We start from the raw sequence: 25,360 nt of genomic DNA on the forward strand, positions 1-25,360 counted from the left end.
GGGAGAAGCAGGCTCCATGCAGGGAGCCCGATGCCAGGTCTCCAGGATCACGCCCTGGGCTAAAGGTGGTGCTAAACTGCTGAGCCACCCGGGCTGCCCTATAAGATGATTTAAATAGTATATTCAGCAGTTATCAGAAAGAATTAAGAAGTCAGGAGTTTTTGAAAACTGTGTGTTTTCTCCCTCTCAGTACTATATTAACCTGAAATTTTGGTTATTTTTTTTACATCTGTGCCTGTTGATTTTATTTCAGTTTTTTAAAAGATTTTTTATTCATTCACTTGAGAGATTAAGCATGGGAGAGCATGAGCAGAGGGGTGGGGCAGAAGGAGAGGGAGAAAGCAGGCTCCCCACTGAGCAGGGACAGGGCCTGAGTTCCATCCCAGGTCCCTAGGACCATGACCTGAGCTGAAGCCAGACACTTAACTGATTGAGCCGCCCTGGTGCCCCTAAATACTGTTTTTTTAAATCACAGGATCAGCACACACCTGTGCTGCCCCCTTGTTGTCCTGTGCTCAGTTCTCTTAGCTGTCAATCACATCTCTGTGTTTCCATCCTCTTCCCACCCTGGCCCCATTCGGCCTCAATTTGGAGATGTCCTAGACAGTGAAACCTTTCTTGAAGCCACATACCCATTTAACACTTTATCCACCAAATTTTCTGTGATGTTGTCTATAATAGTTAATTGTATTTGCTTTTATACTTTTTCCCTCATGTAGTCCATAAACTCCTTGAAGAGCCTTGGACATAGGGCTTACTCAGACATGTTTGGGACTGATGGGAACTCCACAGGGAAAAACAACGGGTTTGGGAGGGTCTGTGATAAGTTTAATATTGGTGGTTGAGTTTGTGCTGCTATAAGATATTCAGATAGAGATGTCTGTTAACAGTTGAAAACATAGGCCCAGAGCTTGATCAAGGCCTTAGATTTAGGTCATGATGTGGAATCAGCTGCCAAGAATGAAGAGAGGTCTGCAGATAGATCCCTGCATGATAACCTCACTTAGGGCATAGTAGTGATTTTAAAAAGCTAAGGAGGGGCATCTGGGGGCAGCCCCAATCGGACCTTTGTTTTGGGACAAGGGACTGGTGGGAACACAGGGCAGCTGGCTTAATGGGGAGCATGACCCCTCATCCTGCACCCACAGTCAGAAAACTCCCCCAGAAAGTGAGAGAATCTGGTCTTCACCTCTGTGCAGGTCTCTCCCTTAACCACCTGAGGCAGGTGTGACTCCCAGCTGACCTTCAGTCCAGAAGGCCCAGAGCACCACCATTTAAGTGCAGAGAAAGAGATCAAGGAACAACAATGAGAAACAATGAAAAGAGAGGAAAAGAAACTGAGGCGCACAGAAAGAGGTGATGTGTCTGCCCCCGCCTGCCCACCCACCCAATCACAGCAAGTTGCAGCAAAAGGAGTCCCTAAAAGCAAGCCTAGCCCTTGACCGGAGACTCAGAAGAGACCATTGAGGACACACAGGAAGAAGACAGCTGTCGACAAGCCAGGAGGAGGGTCCACCATCAGGAACCAAATTGCTGGCACCTTGATCTTAGACTCCCCAGACTCCAGAACTTTGAGAAATCAATTTCTGTTGCTAAAGCCACCCAGTCTGTAGTAATTTGTCATGGCAGCAGGAATGGACTTTTTCTTCTCAACCGGTCACCTAACCACACACAGTCTCTGAGAGTTTGACTCCCAGGTTTTGTGCAGTTCTGGTCTATAGTCATTCACTGGGTGTGTTATCGTGCCAGGCTCTGTTTGGGGTGCTGAGCATCCAGAAGGAAAAAGTGCCCACCCAGTTCCTGCTGGGAGGAGTCACCTCCTGGTAACTGTCACATGTTGTGGACTGGATGAGCTTCCATGGTTCAGTGAGTGCTCTACTCTCATCCTTGTCAGATAAGACTGGTCCCAGGGAGGAGTTCTCTCTCCCAAATTGCTGTGGTTTGAGCCTCCTGTATCCCAAAACATCAGCCTGCCATCATGGCCCCATCTGATGACACTGGCCTTGTGGCCAGACTTGAGCCAGCAGCAGATGAAGGGATCTGGCCTAAATTTTCTGCATAGAAAAGACTAGTCAGTCATTAAAACCACCACCACCACCACCACCACCAGGGAATGTGGACGGAGGATGATTTCTGGGAGGCCTTGGAGAACTGTTAGCAACGGAGGGGACAAGTGTGAAGAGTACTAGCAAGTGATACAAAGGTGTATAGGAGGAGGATGACTGAGAAGAAGCCAGAGATTGAGTCACCATAGGCAGCCAGCTTCGGACTGTGAGGTTGGATCCAGTTTGCCAGGGTTTAAGGTGAGAGGGTAACCAGGAGGCAGTAAGGATGGACCTTATCAAGAAGTGTGGCAAGGGGGTGGGGGAGGAGGATAACTTGCTTGGTTAACAATCCAGGAGAGGCTTATTTGGGGAGATGAGGAGGGAGGAGCCTTTTTTGTGGTAAGAATGTATCTGAATATTGGCTAGGCTAAGTGAAGGAACCAGTGCGAAGTGATGGCAGTGGCTTGCCATGACAGTCAAGGAAATAAAGTGTTGGAGGAGACTTTTTGTAGCCTGGATAGACACAAGAGCGGGAGTAATTCCAAGGAGACTTGGAATAGAAAGAGGAATGTACTAGGAAGACGGAGATGTGTCGTTGAATAGCAGGTGTCTGAGAAAAATAAGTTTCTGATGGAACTAAGGAACTCCGTTTTTAAAATTTTAACCAGCATTGCTCAGCCAGACAATATGCTCTTCAGGGGCACCTAATTAACTGAATGGGCGAAGTGGGAGGATAAAAGAACTAGTGAGACATAAGAGCAAAAGTGGAGTCACTGACCATTGGGAACTTAGCTTTTTTAGGGAGGCAAATATGATCAGAAGAGGTCTGAACTGCCTTTTGAGTCTGGAGGTCAGAATGTGTACAGAAGGTTCTGTGTAAATGAAAAGAAATAGAGATAAGTTAGTTGTATTAGAGAAGAATCTTGAAAATAGAACAATTCCAAATGATGATTTTTAATATGTGGCTGTACCCTTGAAGAGTAGTCACAGCAAATCAAAGTCTTGGAACGAGGGGCGCCTGGGGGCTCAGTGGTGGAGCATCTGCCTTTGGCTCAGGTCATGATCCAGGGTCCTGGGATTGAGTCCCACATCTGGCTCCTTGCAGGGAGCCTGCTTCTCCCTCTGCCTGTGTTTCTGCCTGTCTTTCTGTGTCTCTTATGAATAAATAAGTAAAATCTTAAAAAAAAAAAAAAAAACAGAAAAACTCCAAAGTCTTGGAATGAAGGTCAGAAACTTTGTGAAACCAGTTTGAAGGATCATCAGCTTGATGGGTTGGAGTGGTTATGGTTCAACACATTCCCTGATCTCCATTATGCTTTGCACTCTAAGATTCTTGCCTAACATCCTCTTAAAATATTGCTTACCTTATTTTTCAGAGTCTTTGTGCTGCTAAAGTGGGTATTGATTTACTGTGCTATTTTTTAGTAACTACAGCTGGAAATTGCAAAAGACCATCGGCTATCAAATCATGTAAATAAAGAGAAAGAAGTTAAAGAAATGGGAGTGTTGTCTCTCCCTATTTCTGCATTCAGTTGTTTAAATATTGGGATAAAAAATCCTTGAAATTTACAGTTTTTAATTAAGAAAACAGAAAGCTCATGTTAAATTTACAGATAAGAGTTCTGCCTCACTGAATATTGCCAACTTTATTTTTGTGCGCTTGTTCAGTGACATAATGAGCATCCTGTTTCCTTAAGCATTTAAGTGTAGGTTCTTGTGAACTGACAGGATAGACTCTCTTAAGGACTGAGTAGGCTGCTACAGCAGCTGGTGTGACATTCAAGTGTTCATATTGCCTTCTTGCTCCTGAACAGAAGGGGGGAAAAAAAACAACAGTGTTTTAATTTAGAAATCTCTTCCTTGACTATAGCTCAAATTCTCAAAACCAGTGAAACTAGAAAATGATAGAACATTTCGTTCTCATATGTAATTGGAGATATAATATGTTCTTACATTTGGTGGTAAGCTTTACAGGATTATATAAAATTAACTTTCCTTAATTTTGAGCTTTTCAAAGGCTTACCCTTTACTAGGAAACTCAGTGTTAAGGATGAGAGTTCCTGAAATGTCTCAATAGAATAGGAGCAAACAAAGGATATAGCTTGGGGGGACAGCAGGAGAAGGTAGGTATACAAATTACAGTTCTCTGTTAAAGTTCTTACAATTTAATACTGTTTTAGGTGTTTAAAATCATTTCGCATGTTCAAAATGAAATAAGGAGGCTCCATATTTCTTTCAATGAAAGAAATTATTTTCAGTGTTTGTCTATCAGTATACTTGGTATTAAAAACCAAAGTAATTTAAAGTAACAGCTCACAGAATATTTTTAGAGTATCGTCTGCTTTCAATTACTCATGCAAATTGAGAATAACATAATGAGGAGCCATGAGTAATTGGCTTATATAATTGACAGGGAATTCTGGATGAAGGTGGTAATCCAACAGTTTGTTCTTTAGCCAAAGTTCAAGGCACATAGATCTACAGCAGTGGTTCTCCCTACCAGTGGCAGTGGCCTCAGTATCCTTATCTCTTGAGAAGCTATTAGAAATGTAAATTCTTGCACCCTACTCCTGATCTACTATTGAATTGAACCATTGCTGGTGGAGTCTTTGACATCATCTGATGCCTGCTGAAGTTGGAGAACCACTGTTCTGAGGTATATGGAATTAGTATATAAATGATTTTGATAATCCAGTATGTGACCCAGCACTTTTCAGTTTATCCTGGGGATACATTCAGAAAGATCGTGGTTTCGGTCTGTATCCGTACAACTTTGCAAAGCTAGAACAGCCTTTTAAGAGATACAGGTTATCATCAGAGTTTGGGATAAGATGATTCCAACTGATTTGATCATAAAGCAAAAACACCAGTTGTGAACTTCAAGGTATCTGTATTTGGGATCATTCACATTAAAATTTTATCACATACTGTTTAATTAAGTACTTTGTTGGCATAAACATAATCTGTACTATCAAAAGCAAGAGTAATTGTCTTATAGCCCCAGGGAAGGGGATGAATCATCAATTTATTGAGTTTCTTCTGCTTTGGGCTGACATATTTCTTTATAAACTCAAGGCTGTGGGGAATAGGAGCTGTGTTTCAGGCTAGGAAAAGGAAACGAGGTGATTTTATTCACACTTGTACTGAGCCAGACGGCTATAGTGTAGTTTTACCATTTTAATTGAATTGTGAAATTCTAAAATATGAGACAGAAAAAATAAAACTTCTAAATGCACATGCAAATAAATTTTAACTATTATCTATAAACTGATCTCATGGCTCACTAAAAACAGATGAAAACAATTATGGTCAGGCTTACAGTGCCACCCGGCCCCTCCCCGCTGACTCCCTTGACAATTGTTCAAGAATAGGAACAAGCAGTGGAAAATGAAAACAAGCGGCCAGAGATGGCAGCGTGGTGGGAACAAAAATGGAGCATCGGAGAAATTAAGGCAGCCGGACATTTCAAGAGCGAGGGAGTGGTTAGCAGTGGCAAAGGTCAGTAGGTTAGATAAGAAGGACTACATTTGTCCCTTCGATTTAGAACAAGACGAGTCAGTGGTCACCTTGAAGAGTAGTTTCAGTTGCAGCACGGAAGAAGCTAGAGTGAAGTGGGTTGATCTTTGAGTTGAAGATGAAGTAGAAATAGTAAATTTCAGAAAAGATGGTAGATTCCGAGTCTTATCCAGTGGCCCTAACTAGGTAAGATTTTTATGTATTATTTATATGTAATTGTTAACCTTATTACCATATTGATTTGGTATAACTTTAATTTAGTGTAATCCTAGCAAACTATTTCTCAAGCAACTGTATCATTTACTCCAGCCTTTCTGAAATATTGAAACTCAGCATTATTACTTTTCATAGCTTCAAGGATCTAAGACCCTGGTTAAAAGTCATTGCTCTGTGGCAGTCATTGTATATAGCTCATTTGAAAAATCTTAAATACGTTGAACTAATATTGTCTGGAAGGATTGAAAAGAAAGTTACATTTGTATGTGTTACATATCAAGGCGGTTTGGAAACTCCTCAAATACTGTGACTTTCTTTTGACTAATCCTGCGTACTTAGCATATTATTTTAAACATAGGGTTATGAGGTTTTGTTTTGCTCTATTTAAATTGTCCTTGCTTACTGTTATAAAACCTGTTTTTCAAATTGATTTTTAGCTTCAGGATCAAATATAGTCACTAAGCACCTACTGTATTCCATACAGTGTGAGGGGTTAAAATTAAAATACCACAAATCCTGCCTTGAGTTCACAGTTCATTGGGGAAGACGAGAGGTAAACAAATCATTGCTGCTGTGCAATAAAAGCTATAATAGAAGAACAAATTAGTGCCTCCACCATTCTAATCTACTTGTTGCCCACCCTGAGAGATTTGCCAAAGTGATGGTGCTGAATTTATCGCTGGCAGCAGCTGTAGCTCGCCCTTCAAGTGGTGTACTTAGTCTCTGCCTCTTGAAGATTCTGGGTAGATGGTAAGTAATTTACTGAGGGGAGTGAGACTAATTTTAGTCATCTCAGACACAGCGACGGTATTTATGAATCCTGTGAGACTAATAAATCAGACATTGTAGACAATGTTTATTTTCTGTGTTTTATCAGTTCTATAAAACCGAAATCATGTTTGGTGAATTTAATCCTGTTTATGTATCATTCTTTATTCACCTGATATAAATTACTTTTCTCAACAGGCTTTATAGTCTTTATGTTCCTTTGTGCAGTGTGTATGCTTTCTTTAAGCCTCTTAAAAAATAAATGTGAGTTAAGAATGCTAAAATTGAGTTATCCCTTGGTTATTTGGAGTGTTTTAATGACATAACTTGAGCATAACAAAATTTTATAAAAAATACATGACCATCCATGATCTTGAGGTATCTTCTCTTTGATATGCAGCCTCTTGATGGTAGGCCATCCCTTCTTTCTGCCATTAATCTGATATTACACATCAGTGCTTTTATATTTAGTAGTTTACAGTACATTTTTATCACTTCTATTAAAAATTGTTTTAATTGTTGGAAGACTTTACATTTGTCAGGTGTGAATCAGGATAATTTTTTTTTTTCTGTAGAAAGTGACTATTTTGAATGATCATGGTAAGGTATGGAGATCAAAGATGAATAAGGCATTGATTTTTGCGTTTAAATAAATTTAAGTTTAGTGGGCCTAAATTTAGGCTTACTTATATAGTAGTTAATACTGCTGAACCTTGCAGGGACATTTAAGGTGGTGAGTTTTAGGTTGTCCTGCCTGAGGTCTGAAGGTCACTGCTATTATCTAATGGGGTGGGGTGGGGCAGGGTGTGCTGGGCTAGATTTCTTCACTTAAGAGATAGTGCTGACAATAAAATTCTAATAGCAGCCACAGAGAGAAACAGCTATAAAAGCTTAGTTATCCCTCTCCTCACAACTACTTGTCTGCAAAGGAAATTGGATTAATCTTTATGCTAAAAGAAACTAAGAAAATGGAGATTGAGTGTTCTTTTTTGAAAGGTTGCAGTCAAAAGCAAGTTTTTAGCTTTTTGTCAGATGTTGTGCCTAACAGCTAGGGTGTGGCGATCCACTTTGAAGTACAATGCCAGCTATTTAGGTGGTAGTGGCCTCTTTACAGCCTGTATATTGTGATGATTTACCCCTTGACTTAAGTTTTTTTTTTTTTTTTTTACTCCTATTTTTAGTGATTTTTGGGAGTATTTATTTGCTCTCTTTTATTATAAGTATATTCTTTTTGGAAGTAGATGATTATGTGTGTTTGGTTTCAGTGGCTATAAAATGAGCAATTGGATTTGATCAACATCACTTTTGGCCATTAAATTCTATGGTTCTTCCTTTGTAACCATTTTTTAACAGAATGTTGGCTTTAAGACTTGTTTATGATCAGTATTTGACTTAGAAACTTAATTCTCTTATTAAGTGAAGAAAATAACGTCTTTAGCTTTAGCTTTTTTTAAACCTCAGATCCATAATTTGTGTTTCTATAAAATCAGTTAACCTTTGTAAATATTAATTTTTAAAAATTTACTGAGACATATTAGAGCTAGTAAATAGAAATTTGACTTAATGCTGAAGTTATTGTATATCAAATGAAAACCCAGACATTTCATTAGCTCTTTCAGTGTAGATACCTTAAGAAAACTGTTCAAAAATTTTTGAAAGAATATATGAAATAAAATAACTTCATATTCTGAAGTAATTACAAAATCTGTAAGTTTAGAAAATTGAAGAGTAAGATTTAGTACTACAACTTTTTCATGTTTTGAAATTTCATTGTGCATTGGGAAGGATTTGAAAACAAGCTTACTTGTGGATCTGTAGCTAGTTGATTCAAAGGATATTTTAAGGGGCGCCTGGGTGGCTCAGTAGGTTAAGCATCTGCCTTTGGCTCAGGTCATGATCCCAGGTCCAGGGATTGAGCTCCCTCTAGGGCTCTCTGCTCAGCCTGGGGGCCTGCTTCTCCCTCTCCCTGCCACTCTGTCTACTTGTGCACAATCACCCCCCCCCCCGTTTTCTGTCAAGTAAATAATAAATACAATCTTTTAAAAATATTTTAGATTAATGAAAGTTTAAGCGAAAGGATTGGCTTCTAACACATTACTTTTGATTTATAACTAATTTGTTTAAATTTAGGCTTGAAATTAATCCACATGACTTTCCTTAAGCTTATGACTGCAATTAGCAGATCTTCAAATTAGATGGTATCTTTCATACTTTACACACAAGAAATATTTTCCCCCCTGGGGTTTGTTGTGTTTGAAGCAATCCTGCCTAAAATGAGTCTTTATTTTTAAAAGATAAATGGAATCCATGGTGAATGGAGTGCAGAACAGGACGTCAGTTGTGTATATGTATAAAGCATGCTTACTGCATTAGCCTGTGGAGTTACCTTCTAAATTAAGAATGGATTTTTAAAGATTAGAGTTGTGACAAAAAGGGCACGGGTTGTTTCCAGGTATTGAGCATCCTTCCGTATAATTCTTTTAGTATCTTGCTTGGTCAACTCCAAGGCTAGGGAGTTCTCACTTAACCCAGGGGCCCTTTAGTAGTCAGGGTTCTCCAGAGAAACAGAACCAATCAGAAGTATATACAAACAATGCTTGCTTTATTATGAGGAATTTTCTCAGACATTTATGGAGGTTGAGCGGTCCCACTATCTGCCTTTTGCAAACTAAAGACCCTAGAAAGCCAGTGGTCTCATTTTCTTTCTGTGGGCCCAGCCTTGGTATGAATTCCCATTCTATTTTGTTCTGTTCAGACCCTGCCCGTCTGCATTGGGCAAAGCCCACCCACCCTAGGAAGGCGGTCTGCTTTACTTAGTCTACCTATTCAAATGCTAATCTCTTTCAGAAACACCCTCCCAGGTACACACAGAAATAATGTTTAACCAGGTATCTGAGTACCCTGTGACCAGTCATGTTTCCTTAAAATTAACTGTTACAGACCTATTCCAGTTTTTGATGACTTGTTATAGAGTTTGACGTTGGTAGCCAAAAACTACCTCTCTGTAGCTTTCTTCATTTCATTCTATTTCTGTCTTCAAGAGGCCATGAATACATCTGGTCCCTTTTCTACACTATAAAACTTCAAATGTTTGAAGTTTGCTATCACATTCCTCCCCTGCACTAAATTTTCTCTATTTCTTCAATGTACTGGTTTCCTGACTCCTAACATTCTCTTTATTATTAACTCTTTTACAGTATGCAGTTCATGGTGTTCATACCAGACCAATGCAGAGCCTAGCGGGCCTGTTATGTGTAATACAAATAAAAATTGGTACCTTTCATTCATTTATCCATCTTTTTGATAGATCCAGTCATCATGTTTTATCTGTATAGCAGAGCTGCTTTTATATTAGACTATCATCAGAATCCGCTTTTCCTCTAGGTTTAGAAATCTTTATTTAAGTTTTAAAAAATTATTTATACATGAGACACACATAGAGAGAGGCAGAGACATAGGCAGAGGGAGAATCAGGCTCCTTACTGGGAGCCCAACTTGGGACTGGATCCCCGACCCCAGAATCATGCTGTAAGCCCTGAGCCGAAGGCAGGAGCCCAATCGCTGAGCCACTCAGGCGTCCGGAAATCTTAGTTTTTTTAAACATTCCTTATCTGAAATGGCTGGGCAGCCCTCATCTGAGGAGAACAGGATTATGGTCTGTAAATATTCTTAACAATAGAAATCGCTGACATGTTTATGATTAACTGTGTGCCAAGCTAAGTTCAAATAGTTTTACATATATTAACACATTTAAAGAGGTGAGTACTGTATTTGTTTCTCTATTTTATGAATGAGCCGGCAGTGTTATTGTGTGTTTGTCCAAGGTGAAGCGGAATAGTCTGTTACTGATCTTTATAGGTGTTAGGCTCCTGTCATTGCTACCTAAGAACATACTCTCTTCAGGGGCCCAGTGGAAAGCACTTAGATCATGTTAACTAACATCAAGTTAGTGCATTTTGTGACAATTCATGTGTCCTCTCATTCCTACCTGTCTATCTGGATCCCAGTTCTATCCTCTAACATTTGCTGGCTTACCTACCTTCAAGCTGTCTGCGGAGTAGAGAAACATCACTTCTTTGTTTGTAAATCACCAACAATGGTTTAGAAGTCAAGAATTAGGAACCTAGTAATGTCTTGCAGGTTGTTCCTCTTTGTTATAGTACACTTAGTTATGGAGGCATATATTTTGTATCTTGTCTGCAAGAATCTCATGTTACTATATAATATTTTTAGAGTGCTCAGTTTCATCCAGCTTCATATTTCATCCCATAACTTAACTATTGCCCTGTATTTCTTTGAGTTTTTCTGATATGCAGCTTTTTGTGGTTATCATTGTTGAGTCTAGATAACGAACGCCCCACACAATCATTTCATGATCTACAAGTGTTTCTTTTGAAAGAAGGAATTGAAATTGTAACTAACAAAGCTGTCTCCTTGTGAGCTTCACTCATTACTTAGTAGGACCTCACAGGTTTTTTTGGTCTTCTTCAAAGGGCCCTGCTCATTCATAGTAAAGCTTATGTGTCAGTTGAAATCCATCTTACCCTCCTTTTTGAAGAATGTAACTTTTTGCCTAACTCCAGTCTTAAACTACCTCTTTCCTTTTTTGTTTTTTTTTTTTTTTTGTAATCCCCCAAAGACTAGTAGTGGCTTGGCCAGAGATGCCATGTAGGGATTCAGGGATAAGTTATGTGGACCAAGAGGCCTCCATAGAGTAGCAATGTGTTTTCTTTAAAATATCCCCCTCTCCCCGCCCCTGCTTTGGGGGCCTCTGCATCCTCATAGTAGTTTCTTCTTAAACTTTTCAAATGGAAGATCAGAATCTGTTAGGCAACACAAAGAAGCAAAAACAGATCTTCTACTTTCTGTTCTATCTCAGTTCCAAATAGTATGTCCCCATCTTGATTGTCATTTTGTAACAAACAAAAAATAAAACTTTTTTAAAGTCCTAAGCATTTTTGTGAATTCACTAGTTCGGTGGATGGAGGGGTGAAAGTAGAAAGGAAACTTGTAAAAGAGGCTATAGACAATCTAGAAATACAGAACCAGCCTGCTGTATAACTTGTACGTAATTGTAAATTCAACTAGTCCGCTTTTGGAAAGTGTCTCGTTTGCATTTGGTGCTTTTGCTTTGATTTCTCTTTCTTTAAACAGTGGGAGAACTGGACATAATTGATAATCATGTACTTAAAAAGCTGTTGCAAAGTGGTAGAAACCTCAATCCCAGAAGGGAATTTATTGATAAATTACTAAGAAAATCAAAGAAAGGACAGACCTGACACTGACCAGCAGACTCAAGTGATCCAGCAGTGACAGGCACATTCCTTGCCTCTCTCCTTTCCTCTCTCCTTTCCTCCGTCTCTCCTTCCCTTTTGGATCCATTCGCAGAGGCTTTCCACATCTCAGATTGAAATTCAGTAAGAAAAGACAAGTCTCTCCCCAGAGTCACACAGAAGCCTCCTTCCTGCCCTTTGCCCCTGTTGGGTCATACGTGCATTCTTCATTATTCAACCGGGGGGGGGGGGGGGGGCTCGGGTTCATCCTGACCACGCATTCTTCAACGCATTCTTCAACGGGGTTTCATCGTGGCCCGAATGTTTGGATGTGGGAGGGAACCTCATAGGGACTACATTGAGAGTCAGGGAAGGGCAGATCCCTGAAAGAAAAGTGGGGACTAGTCCTGAGAAGTGCGGGAAAGGCTACTGCACTGGCAGATAACAGATATCCACTGTAACGTCTTAAGTCTGCTTTTATTATATAAATTGGTACATTTGGTATTATTTGACTGTTTTTTGACCTGTGACAGTTTCTCTTTGAACCCAGTAAAACATGAAGACAAAGTAGAGGCATGGCTTTTGAGTCACAAATAGAAATTCAGATCCTAGCTCTATTTTTGTATCCTTAATTGTCAAGAAAAAGAGAACCCAGGAACACCCTTTTCTTCTGCTTGCATTCTGTCTGGAGAAAAAACACCGATTGGCAGAGAAGAATAAAAATACTAGTTTTAATATTGACAGAAGCTGAAATGGAGGATTTGGTTTTTATGCGACAACAGTGAAGCTCTGCACTCAAACCCAAAACACATCAGTTTACCCCACCCAGGTGCTTTGAACAGTAGCAGGTTTTTTTAACCTGGGGATCTGCCCCTACCCTAATAACTCAGACCAGAATGTATGAGTTTTTGCAGAAATCTGGCTCCCAAAAGAAGGCAGAAAGATGAAGAGATTACATATGTCAGTTGTTCTTGGAAAATCTGCCAGGTAACTTATTCTACTCTACCTCAGTGCTAATTCATGGGATAGGAAGCTACCATTGAGGAAGAGTCCTCTTTTTGGAAGAAACCAGAGACTGATGACATGCATGCCCTCAACACACAGATTTAGTTAGGAATCTTATTTTATCTCTTCAACAAATAACTTATTTTAAGGTTGGTGTGATATTCAGATGCCAGCAAATTTTGAGTGTGGAAACTCAAGGAGATAATCAAATAATCACCCTCTCTAGTCTTTGGAGTTGGGTTATTATAATAATTGATGTGTGAGTAGGAGGGAACCCACTTTGCCTCGGAGATGAATAAAATTGGTAATAATTGGGCAGGCAAGAAGGATTTGTGAAGTGGGAGGAAACAGGCTATGAAAAAAAAATGTCTCCTGGAATCTGTAGCTATCATATCCGTCCATGCATATTTAACCCCAAGGCAAGTAATTTTTCCTCAACCACCTGGTATGAATTCAGAGTTTTAGCCCATTTTCCTATCCACTGGTTCTCACAGTGTGCTCTCTGGACTGATAGCCCCTGTCTCACCTGGGAATTTGTTAGAAAAGTAAATGATGGAGCCCATCCTAATCCTCCTGAATCTAAACCCTGGAGGTGATTTTGATGCATATTGAAGTATGAGAACCACATACCATGATTTGCAAAATCCTCATAACAATTTAATACATGAAGATTAATTGCACTTGCCAGTATTCTTTTCTAGTTCCCAATCATTGAATATTTTATTAAATATGGGGGAAAGAGGTATTTGGGGAAGAAGAGAGATTGAATAGGTAAACTAGAGTTTGGGCTTAAGTGCTAATAAATAGGTGTGAGCAGTAGGACTGTATTTTCACCAAGTTTAGGTATAGTGGCATGATGCCTGTTTCAAAAACTATATGTAGCAGCAAAATGCACACCATTGGATAAAGCAGAAATTAGAATGAGAAAGAACATTGGGGGGTAGTGATTATAATTTGTGGAGAAGGCATTGGAAGATCAGAAAGACAGGTTATATAAAAGGGACTTTTTAAAATCTACTTTTTATTTGAGAGAGAGAGATAGCACGAGTGGGGTGAAAGGCGTGGGAGTAGCAGATCCCTGGATCCCAGACTACAGGATCAGGATCTGGGCTGAAGGCTACCACCCAACTGACTGAGCCACATGGGTGCCTAAAAGGAACTTTTCAAAGGAAGAATTAACTCAGTAACTGACTGAAGCTAAAGTGGATGGAATCAAAGATAACTGATGGTTTCAAGCCCAGGTGATTAGAATAATGGTGATTGAGGAAGGGAATTCCCTGTTGAGAGAATAAGATGAATCCAGTGTTGGGCATGTTAAGATTGAGGGGATTAAAGGACATAGATAGAGACGAGTTGAACACTCATCTTTAGGTGACTTAGAGTACAAAGAGAACTTGAAAGAACTATAGGGAAAATTAAATTAATGCATCCATTTATTGGTTAAATACCAAATGTCTGCCATGTCCCTGGCATGGTTCTAGATTCCCAGGATATACGAATGGGCAAACCTGACAAATAAGGGAACAGGGTAATTTTAGGTAATACTAAAGGCCAGCAAAGAGAGAGTAATGATAAAGAGGGATAAGGGGTAGAGAATTTCTTGGGATAGCTGGTCTAGGGAAGATCTGAGGTGATACAGGACAGAAATCATGGTGGAAGATAGTTTCAGAAAGCCAAGAGGGTAATGTTACAGGTGGTCAAGGAGAATTGCAGGCAGGCATATTGTTCATTGTGGTTTTTTGACCTTTGAGGGTCTATATTGTATGAAAGGTTTGGAGACAAAGGTCCACGTATTAGAAGGAATGTGGGTTTGGAGACATCCCAGCTCATCCTTTTTTTTTTTTTTTTTTTTTTTTAAGGCACTTGTAAGCTCAGCAGAAACTCCTCACTTTCTCTAAAGTTTATTCTCAGTAGAGTAAGGAGTAATAACATCTCATGGGATTACATTGTGATGATTAAATGAGAGAATGAATTTAAAGAAACAGTGCTTGGAATGTAAGTGCTGAGTGATAACTATTAATAACAGTGACACTGAATGGAACATAAAATTCAGTCATGTGAAATGCAGTTTCATTTAATAATGGTAAGATGTAACATCTTGAAATACAATTTTATTTAGGAGTTATACTTTGATCTTTTGTCATGCAAAACACTATAAAGGCATGAGACAACAGTTAAAAATCTTTTTATACTTAAGTGATGTACTTTGATTAGCTACCAGATGATACTTAGAAAATATGCTTGTATGCATAATACTATGAGAGGGATTTTACTAACTTTTAAATATTTTCTTACAGATGTGTACATCTCATGATTGATCCGAAGAAACTAGTCATGGGCCAAAGGTCAAGATACTTCTCTGGGAAATGCTGTTGATGCTGCTCTACAAAGTCATACAATGAGTGTTTGGTTTAAGAAAGAATTTCATATTTAAAAGATTTTCATCTTGGAAATACATCAAGTGAAAATTAGAGTCTTTGGGAAACATTTTCCTCTTAATAAATTATACTTGTAATGGGCGACATGGCAAACAACTCACTTGCATATAGTGGAGTAAAAAACTCTTTGAAGGAAGCTAATCATGACGGAGACTTTGGAATCACGCTCGCAGAGCTGCGGGCTCTCATGGAGCTCAGGTCTACAGATGCATTACGAAAAATACAAGAAAGCTATGGAGACGTCTCTGGAATTTGCAGCAGGTTGAAAACATCTCCCAATGAAGGTAGGTTGTGTTATGTTTGTTTTTAGTTCTTTGTTACGGAGAGTACTATAAATTTGGCTCATGAATAAACCATAAACCTGTGTATATTGTCTTGGTTAGTATATGATTATGTCATAATTTTAGTGACATTAAAATGGATTAGCTATCAGATTGGTTCAATTAAAGTAACTTTAGATCAGGAAATAATGTTACAAATTAATACTGATATTTTAGGTTGGTGGGAAGAAATATTTTGTATTGTACATGTTGTTGCTGCTTGTTTACAATAACAAGATTGCTTTTCCACTGGAACTATAGAAGATGGAACCAGGCTAGGTAGCCCCCCGGGGATTCAGTGGAAATTAAACCCTGCTCACTTATCCTTCATTTTATAAGGTGGTTTGAAATAGTTGTCACAGCCAGTGGCTCACTAAGTTGTTTTTAACCTAAACTTTAATAATGAGTTCAGAAGGTCCTAAAGCAAATGGAGTAAATTAGATGCCAGTTTTTTTTTATACCTAGCAGACATTTCCTTTGATTAAAACTAATTTTCAGCCTCAGAATTATGTTCAATTTCCCTGTGTTCAAAGAAGTCTTTGGTTTCATAATTCTCAATTTGCAGTAAGTTTCTTTTTGAGAAAAGAAAAAGTCATTATAACTTCATTGCATTATGGTCTTTGAAATGGTTTGAGATAGATGACCTTTTATACATTCATCGTGTTGAATAGAAAATTACGGTTAGGAGGTTTCAGAAAGGCTTTTGCAAATTGCAAAGGAGGGAGGAGGATACATGATGATGAATGGTGATTTTAGTAAGGATGGGAAATCATTACTTTTAAAAGTTAAAGTATATTAGTACATATTCCAAAGCGAGTTCCAGAGAAATTATGCAGAAATGACTTTCTTTCCTTTTTTGTTTTAAGTTTATTTATTTGTTTTTAAGTAATCTCTACACCCAATGTGGGGCTTGAACCTACAACCCTACGATCAAGAGTCACATTCTCTTCTGACTAAGCCAGCTTGGTGCCCCCAAAAATGTTTTAGCATTTTTTTTTTTGGAACATCTCATGCCATGCCATACTACTTCTGATAAAATTTAAAATAATCACAAAAAGTTATTTCCAAAATTGTTAACAATTTTTAAAATCACATTAAAAATTCTTTAACTAGCTTATATATATAATTGTATTTGAATTCTTACTTGTTTTAATGGTAGGCAATTAATTTTTCTAAGGTGGCATAATCTTGAGGAAGCTTGTATCCATATTCACACATGTCCAAAAAGGGCTTCCTTGATCACTTTTGGAGTTTTTTTTTTTTTTTTTTCTTCCCTACAAGATCTGTTAAGTCTTCTGTATTTTCTGGATCTTTTCCTTAAGTCAGAACTACTAGAAACATGGACTTCTTAGTTATACCTTAATATGCTGTACTGTTTTAAGGTGGTGGGGATCCCTGTTGTTGGTATAAATTCTAGGAATCAGGTACAGACCCATGGACTTTAATAGATAGTAATTTGACAAAATTTGTAGCTTGTTCATTATGCAAACTCATTTTGAAATATTAGCTCACTTTATATCCCTTTTAGAGATTTGTAAACATTGATGCACTGTTCTCAGTTGGTAGACTCATTAAATCAACTATATATATTTTCTACATTTAACTTAAAACCTAATTGTTGGATGTTTTGTGATCACCAAATTGTTAGCAAATGCTTGATATAACAACATAGTTGTTCATAGAAAGTGATACTGAACTTCAGCTTCACATCACTTAATTGTACCTCCCTCAACCATGTCTTTGTATTCCTCTGCTACTAACTAGTTAATCAAAATTCTTATCTTCTGATAATTAAACACCCCTCTATGGTCTGTTCTCATTTTTAATAGACCTGATTTTCATTAGTTTGCACTGCAGTTTCTTTTGTGTTGTTATGTTGGGCAATACTCCTTACATTGATTTTGGTTTAATTAATGAAGTTTATTAAGTTAACTAAAAATTTTTGGGTTTACTACAGTAGTTTTAAAATTTGGGGAGGGGATGGTTATGTACCTTTCTTACAACATGATGGAAGCTGTGGATAATAGAAATATTCACTTAACCACTCAAAATTTGCTGTGCATTGTTGCTGCTTTGTGCTATCAAATAAATGAAATATTTCCCCCTTATTTATTCTTAGAAAATTCTTGCTCATCTTTTCCTTATATTGTGAATTTTTGTTAACATTTGTATTAATTTTTGTCTTCACTAGCTATATACAGTAGTTTGTCATTTTGAAATTTTTAAAGATTTTTATTAAGAGAGAGAGTCAGAGAGATAGGTAGAGGGAGAAGCAGGCTCCCATAAAGAATATGAAAAAAGTCATTTTAAGCATTATATTTGCGTTTACAGTTGTAAGATTAAATAAAAACAGCCACAGCCTTCATAGGAATATTGTTACCAGAGGAATAGCTTTAGTATTTTGTTTTGTTTTTTTAAGATTTTATTTATTTATTCATGAGAGGCACAGAGAGAGGCAGAGACATAGGCAGAGGGAGAAGCAGGCCCCTTGCAGGAAGCAAGCTTGATGGGGGACTTGATCCCTGGACCCAGGATCACGACCTGAGCCAGAGGCAGTAGCTCAACCGCTCAGCCGCCCAGGCATCCCAGAATAGCTTTAGTTTAATTTAGAAATAATTTATTCAGAAAGCTAATGAACATTTCGTTGCTGATCAACTAGGCAAATGATAATAAATAAATCCTTATCTGAGATAATCAGCTAGGAATTTATATGCCCAAGAAAATAATCCAGGCAATAAGTACTCTTTTGTTAGTATAACCTGTTTATAGTCAAGGAAAATGAGAATTAAATGATTCTCTAAAGAACGTAAATATTGATGAGGTAAAACTGAAGTTTATCTGTTTCTTTAATTCTTTCATTCATTCATTGATTCACTGAGACATAGAGTCGAAAGACCTAGGTTGTTAATTGCCATATGTTGTATATACCTTCTAAAAAAGGAGTTAGTGTTGGTGATTTTAATTGTTAAGTGAATAATTAAATTACATCCCAATTTCAACAGTGTTCATACGATGTAAGACTATGTGCACCTTAGAATTGCTGGGATATCCGGTCTGTTCAGTGGTGGGTACTTTCTCGGCTGAGTATATACATTCGTGAGTAAAACAATCCCTGACTTATTTTTACAAGGTGGAGACAGATTTACAGGACAACTAAATGAAATATGTAGTATATTAGTGTTGTGTACTTAAGAGAAAAATGAGTGGAAAAGGAAAATCCGAAATATTGAGAATGAGGCTATTACATTGCCATGAAGTCTAGAGGAAGAACAACTTAAGACCTTTCTTAAGAGCACCGGGAACAAAAATAAGCTAACATAATAGGTAACACTTCTTGTGTCAGATTGGTTGTTGCTGGCACTTAGAAATGTTAACTCCTTTTATCCTCACAACAACCTTCCCCTTTTTTGCAGCCAAGGAATCCACAACACAAAAAGGTTAATCGGCTTACCCAAAGTCTCACAGCTCTTAAGTGCCCGAGTAGGGATTCAAACCTTCACATTCTAGCTACAGAGAACATGCTTTTAACCCCCATGTTGTACTGCCTGTTAACAAAAGTTCAGTTCATGCAACTGAGAATATGCAAAGAGAGGTACCTGTGTTCTGTCTTCTCAGATAGTAGTGCTTGTTGGCAGGAATTTCATGGTGAAAAGAAATGTTGATCTATTAGTCTTTTTAAAACATGCCCTTGGGGATCCCTGGGTGTCTCAGCAGTTTAGCTCCTACCTTTGGCCCAGGAGCGCTCCAGGCATGGAGCCTGCTTCTCCCTCTGCCTGTGTCTCTGCCTCTCTCTCCCTGTCTATCATGAATAAATAAATAAAATCTTTAAAAAAATAAAATAGAAAATAAAACATGCCCTGTTCGGGAAATGGTATTTGTGAGCTTCCCCATTTGGCCTGCTAATTCACTGCTTGTCTTCCAGCAGAGTAGCCCTTTAACTGGATTTGAAGGGTACTTTATATGTCCTGATCAATAGAAGTATTTTGAACCAGATACGATTTTCATATTAAAAACTTATCCAGGGATCCCTGGGTGGCGCAGCGGTTTGGCGCCTGCCTTTGGCCCAGGGCGCTATCCTGGAGACCCAGGATCGAATCCCACGTCGGGCTCCCGGTGCATGGAGCCTGCTTCTCCCTCTCCCTGTGTCTCTGCCTCTCTCTCTCTCTCTCTCTCTGTGACTATCATTAAAAAAAAAAAAAAAAAAAAAACTTATCCATCTTTACTCTTAAAAGAATTGGAAGTATAAATTTTGAGGTTAACTGAAATCAAGACTTATCATTTCATGTTTCATCTTTATCTATTAGAGCAAGCACCTATCTTAGAATCCTCAGAATCTGATAGTATACTTTTATGACAGAATTACTTACTTGCAACATCCTAAATGTATGCAATTATCCCTGTGGTTTTTTCCCCCCATTGTCTTCATTGTTTTCCTATATTCCTTATTCATTCCTATCATAAATCCTATTTCTTGATCATTTTATTTCTAAACTAGCTTTTGGTCGGTATCTATATTTTATATTGGGTGGTAGAAAAGACTGTCTAATAATGAGATTTCTAGAATGCACATCTCTATATTGTCCTGTTTATCATTCAGTAGTAATGCACGAAATAAAGAATGACAACGAATGCATGCCAATTGAAGACAGGTACCGAGTGATATTCTGTAAGAGTGTGGATGGCTTCATGGTCTTGTAAAGGGGCAGGAAAATAAGTAAGACTCTAGGCTTTTAAGTGGTAGTTGCTAAAATTAGATGTAAGAGGAAAAAAAGCAAAGGGAATAAGAAAGGAAACTGGTAGAAAGAAACAAAAGAGTTATGTAGTAGGAAGCAGGGTAAAGTCAACAGTAATTGTCCCTGGCTGACTAATGTCTCCATAATGTTTCAGATGGCAGTTTATATTTGCACTCCTCGAAGTAAGACTGTTAGTAATGGTGTGCTTTAACCAGGTCTTCATGATGTAATATAATAAAACTAACATTCACACATGGAAATAAATTTTAGCTGTGTTAAAAAAAAGTCAGCCCTTTGCCTGGCATGAATCATTGTTGACTTATAGCCTACCACAAGAATCCTGATGCCCGGATGGGTATGCTTGGTTATACAGGTTGGCACAGCGCTTTCAGGCACTCAGCAAGGAATCCCATCGCAATGATATGCAGCCATGTATATTTTAATATTTGTATAGAGTTACCAACGAGAATCTTCTATTGAGAATCCTGCATGACCTTGTCCTAGAGATTTATTGCTGCTGTAATAGAGAATTATACACTTAATTTAATACCTGTTCAGGTTACTAGTTTTCATTGCTTATAAAATTTTTGAAGGTAGTTGCAACACTACTTCTTCTAACTTTGTTGTTTGCATATTATTTCTTAAACTTGTACCTGATGATAGAGTCTGAAGTAGCATAGCATTTAGTTTTTTCCTTTTTTTTTTTTTTCAAATTTTATTTATTTACTCATGAGAGACACAGAGAAGGGCAGAGACATAGGCAGAGGGAGAATCAGGCTCCCCCAGGGAACCTGATGTGGGACTTGATCCCAGGACCCTGGGATCATGCCCTGAGCCGGAGACAGACGCTCAACCATTGAGCCACCCAGGAGCACTGTACCTTAGAGTTTTTAGTTTGTTTTTTAAATACAATAGATATATTTCCTTTTTATTTATTTGTTTGTTTGTTTGTTTATTTATTTATTTTTAAAGATCTTATTTATTCATGAGAGAGGCAGAGGGAGAAGCAGGTTCCCCGTGGGGAGCCTGATGTGGGACTCGATCCCAGGACCCCCAGGATCATGACCTGAGTCAAAGGCAGATGCTCAACCACTGAATCACCCAGTGCCCCCATTTCCTTTTTATTTTTTTTAAGTTTATTTTAGTAATCTCTACACTCAAAGTGGGGTTCAAACTCATGACCCCAAGATCAAAAGTTGCATACTCTTCTGACTGAGCCCGCCAAGCCACCTGTATGTTTCCTTTTAAACTGTCCTGTTTTTCCCTATCTCCCTGTATGTTGCCTGTCACTTTCCTACTTAAAGCTGGCAGTGGTTTTTCGTTAGCCTTAAAATGAAATTCTGACCTCTCACTTAGGTTAACAAATCTTCTGGGGATCTCATCCCTGCTTGCATCTCTTGTTTCTTCTTTCCCACTCTTCAGTGTTTGAGGCATAGCAGGATTTTCAGTTTTCTTAAATATGATTGTGCCAAGGTCACTCTTGTTTTGAGTCTCTTATTATCTCTTCATCTAAGGTACTGTACTTCATCCTTCCTATGACTCTGTATCTCTTAATCACTTTTTTAAAATTAGGAACAAAGGTGCAGAGTAGCCGAGTGGGGTTCTTGGTGCTCCACTTATTTATTTTTATTTATTATAATTTTTTAAAGTAGCTTTGCACCCACTGTGGGGCTTGAACTCGTGACGGTGAAATCGAGTCTCATGCTCTACCAACTGAGCCAACCAGGCACCCTATCTCATAATCATTCTTAAGATCTCAAGTTAGATACCTTAGAATTTCCTCATCTACTCCCATCTCCCAAATTTTGGATTCCAGTTCCATTTGTATATTCTCATAATATCTCATCACCCCCATCATAATACTTAACACACCGAGCCATGATTAACTGGTTATTTGTCAGCTTGCCCCACTAAACTATGAGTTTCTTGAGGGCAAGGGCCAGAGAAAGGCACACTGACTCATTTCCCTTTGTATGCTTACTTAGTGCCCATCACAGCTCCTGAGCCATGGAAATGAATGTGAAAGTTTGACTTTAGACCAATGGTTCATAAATTGGGGTGTGGGGGGGAATCTCCTTTGAAATTGAGACCATAGTTTTTTTCCCAAGAAGAATGCACATAAATATAAATTTTCACATGCTTTCTAGGTCTACAAGTTTTCCTGGAGCCTTCATTAAGAGAAGTCAGAGTGGCTGCTACCACCACCTCTCTCTCTCTCTCTCTCTCTCTCTCTCTCTCTCTCTCACACACACACACACACACACACACACGCACACGCAGACATATGTACGGAACTGGATAAGGCTGTAGTATTTGCTGTGTAGTAGCCATGATTTTCAGTTGAGCTCTCCTGCTTCCAACATTCCAGTATTTTCCCCTCTTCATTTCCCAAATTGAGACATTATTTTATTAGTCACAGCAGTTGTGCTACGTTTTCTTAGAAAACGTCAAGCTATTGATAAAATTTTGAATTTTGTCTTTTTCAAATATTATAGATAATACTCTTGAGCCATTATCTATTCGTAGAATGAAAATAGGCTCCCTGCCTATTTTCCCCCCTTAATTAGCACAATGCTGAATCCAGACCCCAAAAGCACATAATTCGGAGACTGCCAGCCTTTTAAATAAATGGTAATTTAGTTAAACAAAGATAAGTCTATTTGAGAATAGCAGGGGAATTGCAACTCAGAACAAGCAAACTATAGCAAACCATCGGACAAGTCTGAGGAGGCAGAGTAGGGGAGGGTAGCGTTATTAAGTTCTGGGAGAAAAATTGAGAAGGATTGTTTTAAACATAACTTCCATCAGAGAAGAACAGGAGTTCGAGGTTGTGGTGGTTTCTCACTGGCTGCAAGTGGTGGACAGTTTGTTGTTACTGAGGCATGTGGAAATCTTCTTCCTTCCTGCTGGTCATGTAAGTTGAGAAGAGTGCTACGTGCATGAGAACTCTCCCTTCATGGCTTCCGGACGACATTTTAAATTAGATTTCCTTGATTCATTTTCATGTTTCCCGCATTTGATTAAGATCTTTCTCAGAAAGCATCACTGATTAAGTATCAAGTTGTTCTTTTTGATTGCAGTATTTTTGTCTATTTGTGTCTTTTGGTGCTTGGAAAGATCTTTCCCAGGAGTCGTGTCCCATATAGGGATGGGCCAGTGGGGACTTCAGTAGCGAGTGGAAACCATGGAGGCCACGTTTGAGTAACGGGGAAGATAGAAGGAGAGGCTCTCAGGCATTTCCCATTCATAAATTCATATCTTGTCAAGTTTGTAAACATTGGATCATCTCAAAGCCTTGTGCTAGCATTCTTTTTGCCACATTATTTTCATGGCCTTCAGAAATAGCAGGAAAGACTGAACTCAGAAAGTTCTCATTTGTCATTGTCTCATATATTTCTCATTGTCGCCAGAGCTTGGAAATCTCCTTTGGTCCTGCTGTCGCCACCAAATCTCCTAGTGCTGACTAGGAAATTCCAGGTTGGCTGGTCATTTTGCTTTTTAAGCCAAGTGGGTTGCTCAATGATCTTATGTAACAGAGTTTTAACTTCCCCAGAAGTGATAATCCAGGTGCAGCAGGTGGTATTGGCCACAGAGCAGACCCCTCCTTGCTCAGCTAAAAGATAATCAAAGACTGTCCTATTATCAACTTTATCCAGAGACTCTAAGGTTCTTTTTTGAGAAGCTATTTTCTTGGCTACTGATTCTGCAATATCTCCAAGAGTTACAGAGATTTCTAATCATATTGTTTACATTTACTCCTAACCAGGCAACTGTGGCCTTGCTAAAGGAAATGAATTCTGAATTCTGAATCCTGAAAGCCTCCTGCTAGGTCCTTTCTAACTTGATGGTGTAAATACTGGGAATTTGATCAAAGAAGGTGCCTTGGTTGGTTTGTGGAAAATTAGGAGCATGGTCAGATAACTTAAGAGGACTTCACCTTGCTATGCACCAGTTATTGAAGCACTTATAGGCCCAGAGAGAATGATAACCAGCACAGACCACTCTCATGAAGGTGGCATCATATTTGATAATGATGAATAGTTAAGAGTTTTTCATGATAAATCCAACAGTGTTAAAGGTGAACCCCTTCCTTAGCAGTGGCCTTGGAGAAATAGATGAAAGTTTGAAGTCTTGATTCTTCAGCATCAGGGGAGTAAGTGGTCAACCTTTTTATGTCAGCCACTTCTCTTTCTTTCTTTCTTTCTTTCTTTCTTTCTTTCTTTCTTTCTTTCTTTCTTTCTTTCTTTCCTTCCTTCCTTCCTTCCTTCCTTCCTTCCTTCCTTCCTTCCTTCCTTCCTTCCTTCCTTTTCTTAAGATTTATTTATTTATTTGTGATAGAGGCAGAGATTCAGGCAGAGGGAGAAGCAGGCTCCACACAGGGAGCCTGATGTGGGACTCTATCCTGGGTCTCCAGGGTCATGCTCTGGGCCGAAGGCAGGCACTAAACCACTGAACCACCCAGGGATCCCCTAGCTACTTCTTTTTCTAATCAGTTTGATTTAGAGGTCTCCAGTGTCTGTGTGGGATCAGATATCAGATGGAACCTTCTTCATTTGTGAGATACATATTCAACGTTTAAATCTCTGGAGTTTGGCCGCTATCTGGGTAGTGAGGAGGACCTGGTATAGTCCCTTCCAAGTATATTCATGGACAGTCTTTGTTCATACTCTGATTGCAAACCAAAAGTGTGAGAGAAAATTGGAAATGTTACTTTGGAAAGTTGTATCCAGGTTTTTGAAGAAACTAGAATTCGGAATCCAGTCCAATTTACAAGAATGTAAAAGAAACTCAATGACAATTAACAGGATTAGAATTTAATATAGACAAAAAAGTAAACATAATTTCTTCTCTGTGGAAGTACCTTCTTTTTATAATAAAACTATTTCTTTGCATTAAACTTTGCCTGATTATTTACATTAGTGCAGCAAGAATAGTGATTAGCCATCTAAGCTCTTTTTAAGATGACTTTGCTGGAATTTTGTAAGCAAAGTACCAGATTGATTTTTCTTTCAAAGAACTTTATTGGCTCTCTAAAGTCAAACTTCA

General features: G+C 38.5%; 1 protein-coding gene across 7 annotated transcripts in view; it reads left to right on the forward strand.

Moving 5' to 3' along the window:
- ATP2B1 (ATPase plasma membrane Ca2+ transporting 1) overlaps positions 1-25,360 on the forward strand; it is a 128,361-nt gene that overhangs the window by 41,383 nt on the left and 61,618 nt on the right. For 5 of the 7 annotated variants that reach the window (XR_008665881.1, XM_055336327.1, XM_055336322.1 and 2 more), the window contains exon 2: positions 15,121-15,545. Coding sequence is in view for 6 of the 7 variants with exons in the window: in XM_055336327.1 (XP_055192302.1) it covers positions 15,338-15,545 (208 nt within the window). In the remaining variant the exon portion in view is untranslated. Of the gene's footprint in view, positions 1-14,737; positions 14,819-14,887; positions 14,907-15,120; positions 15,546-25,360 lie in introns of those variants that run through there. The other 2 variants (XM_055336324.1, XM_055336325.1) reach the window with 2 other exon arrangements.

Source organism: Nyctereutes procyonoides, unplaced genomic scaffold (genome assembly GCF_905146905.1).
Source record: "Nyctereutes procyonoides isolate TBG_1078 unplaced genomic scaffold, NYPRO_anot_genome, whole genome shotgun sequence".
Classification (NCBI taxonomy): Eukaryota; Metazoa; Chordata; class Mammalia; order Carnivora; family Canidae; genus Nyctereutes; species Nyctereutes procyonoides.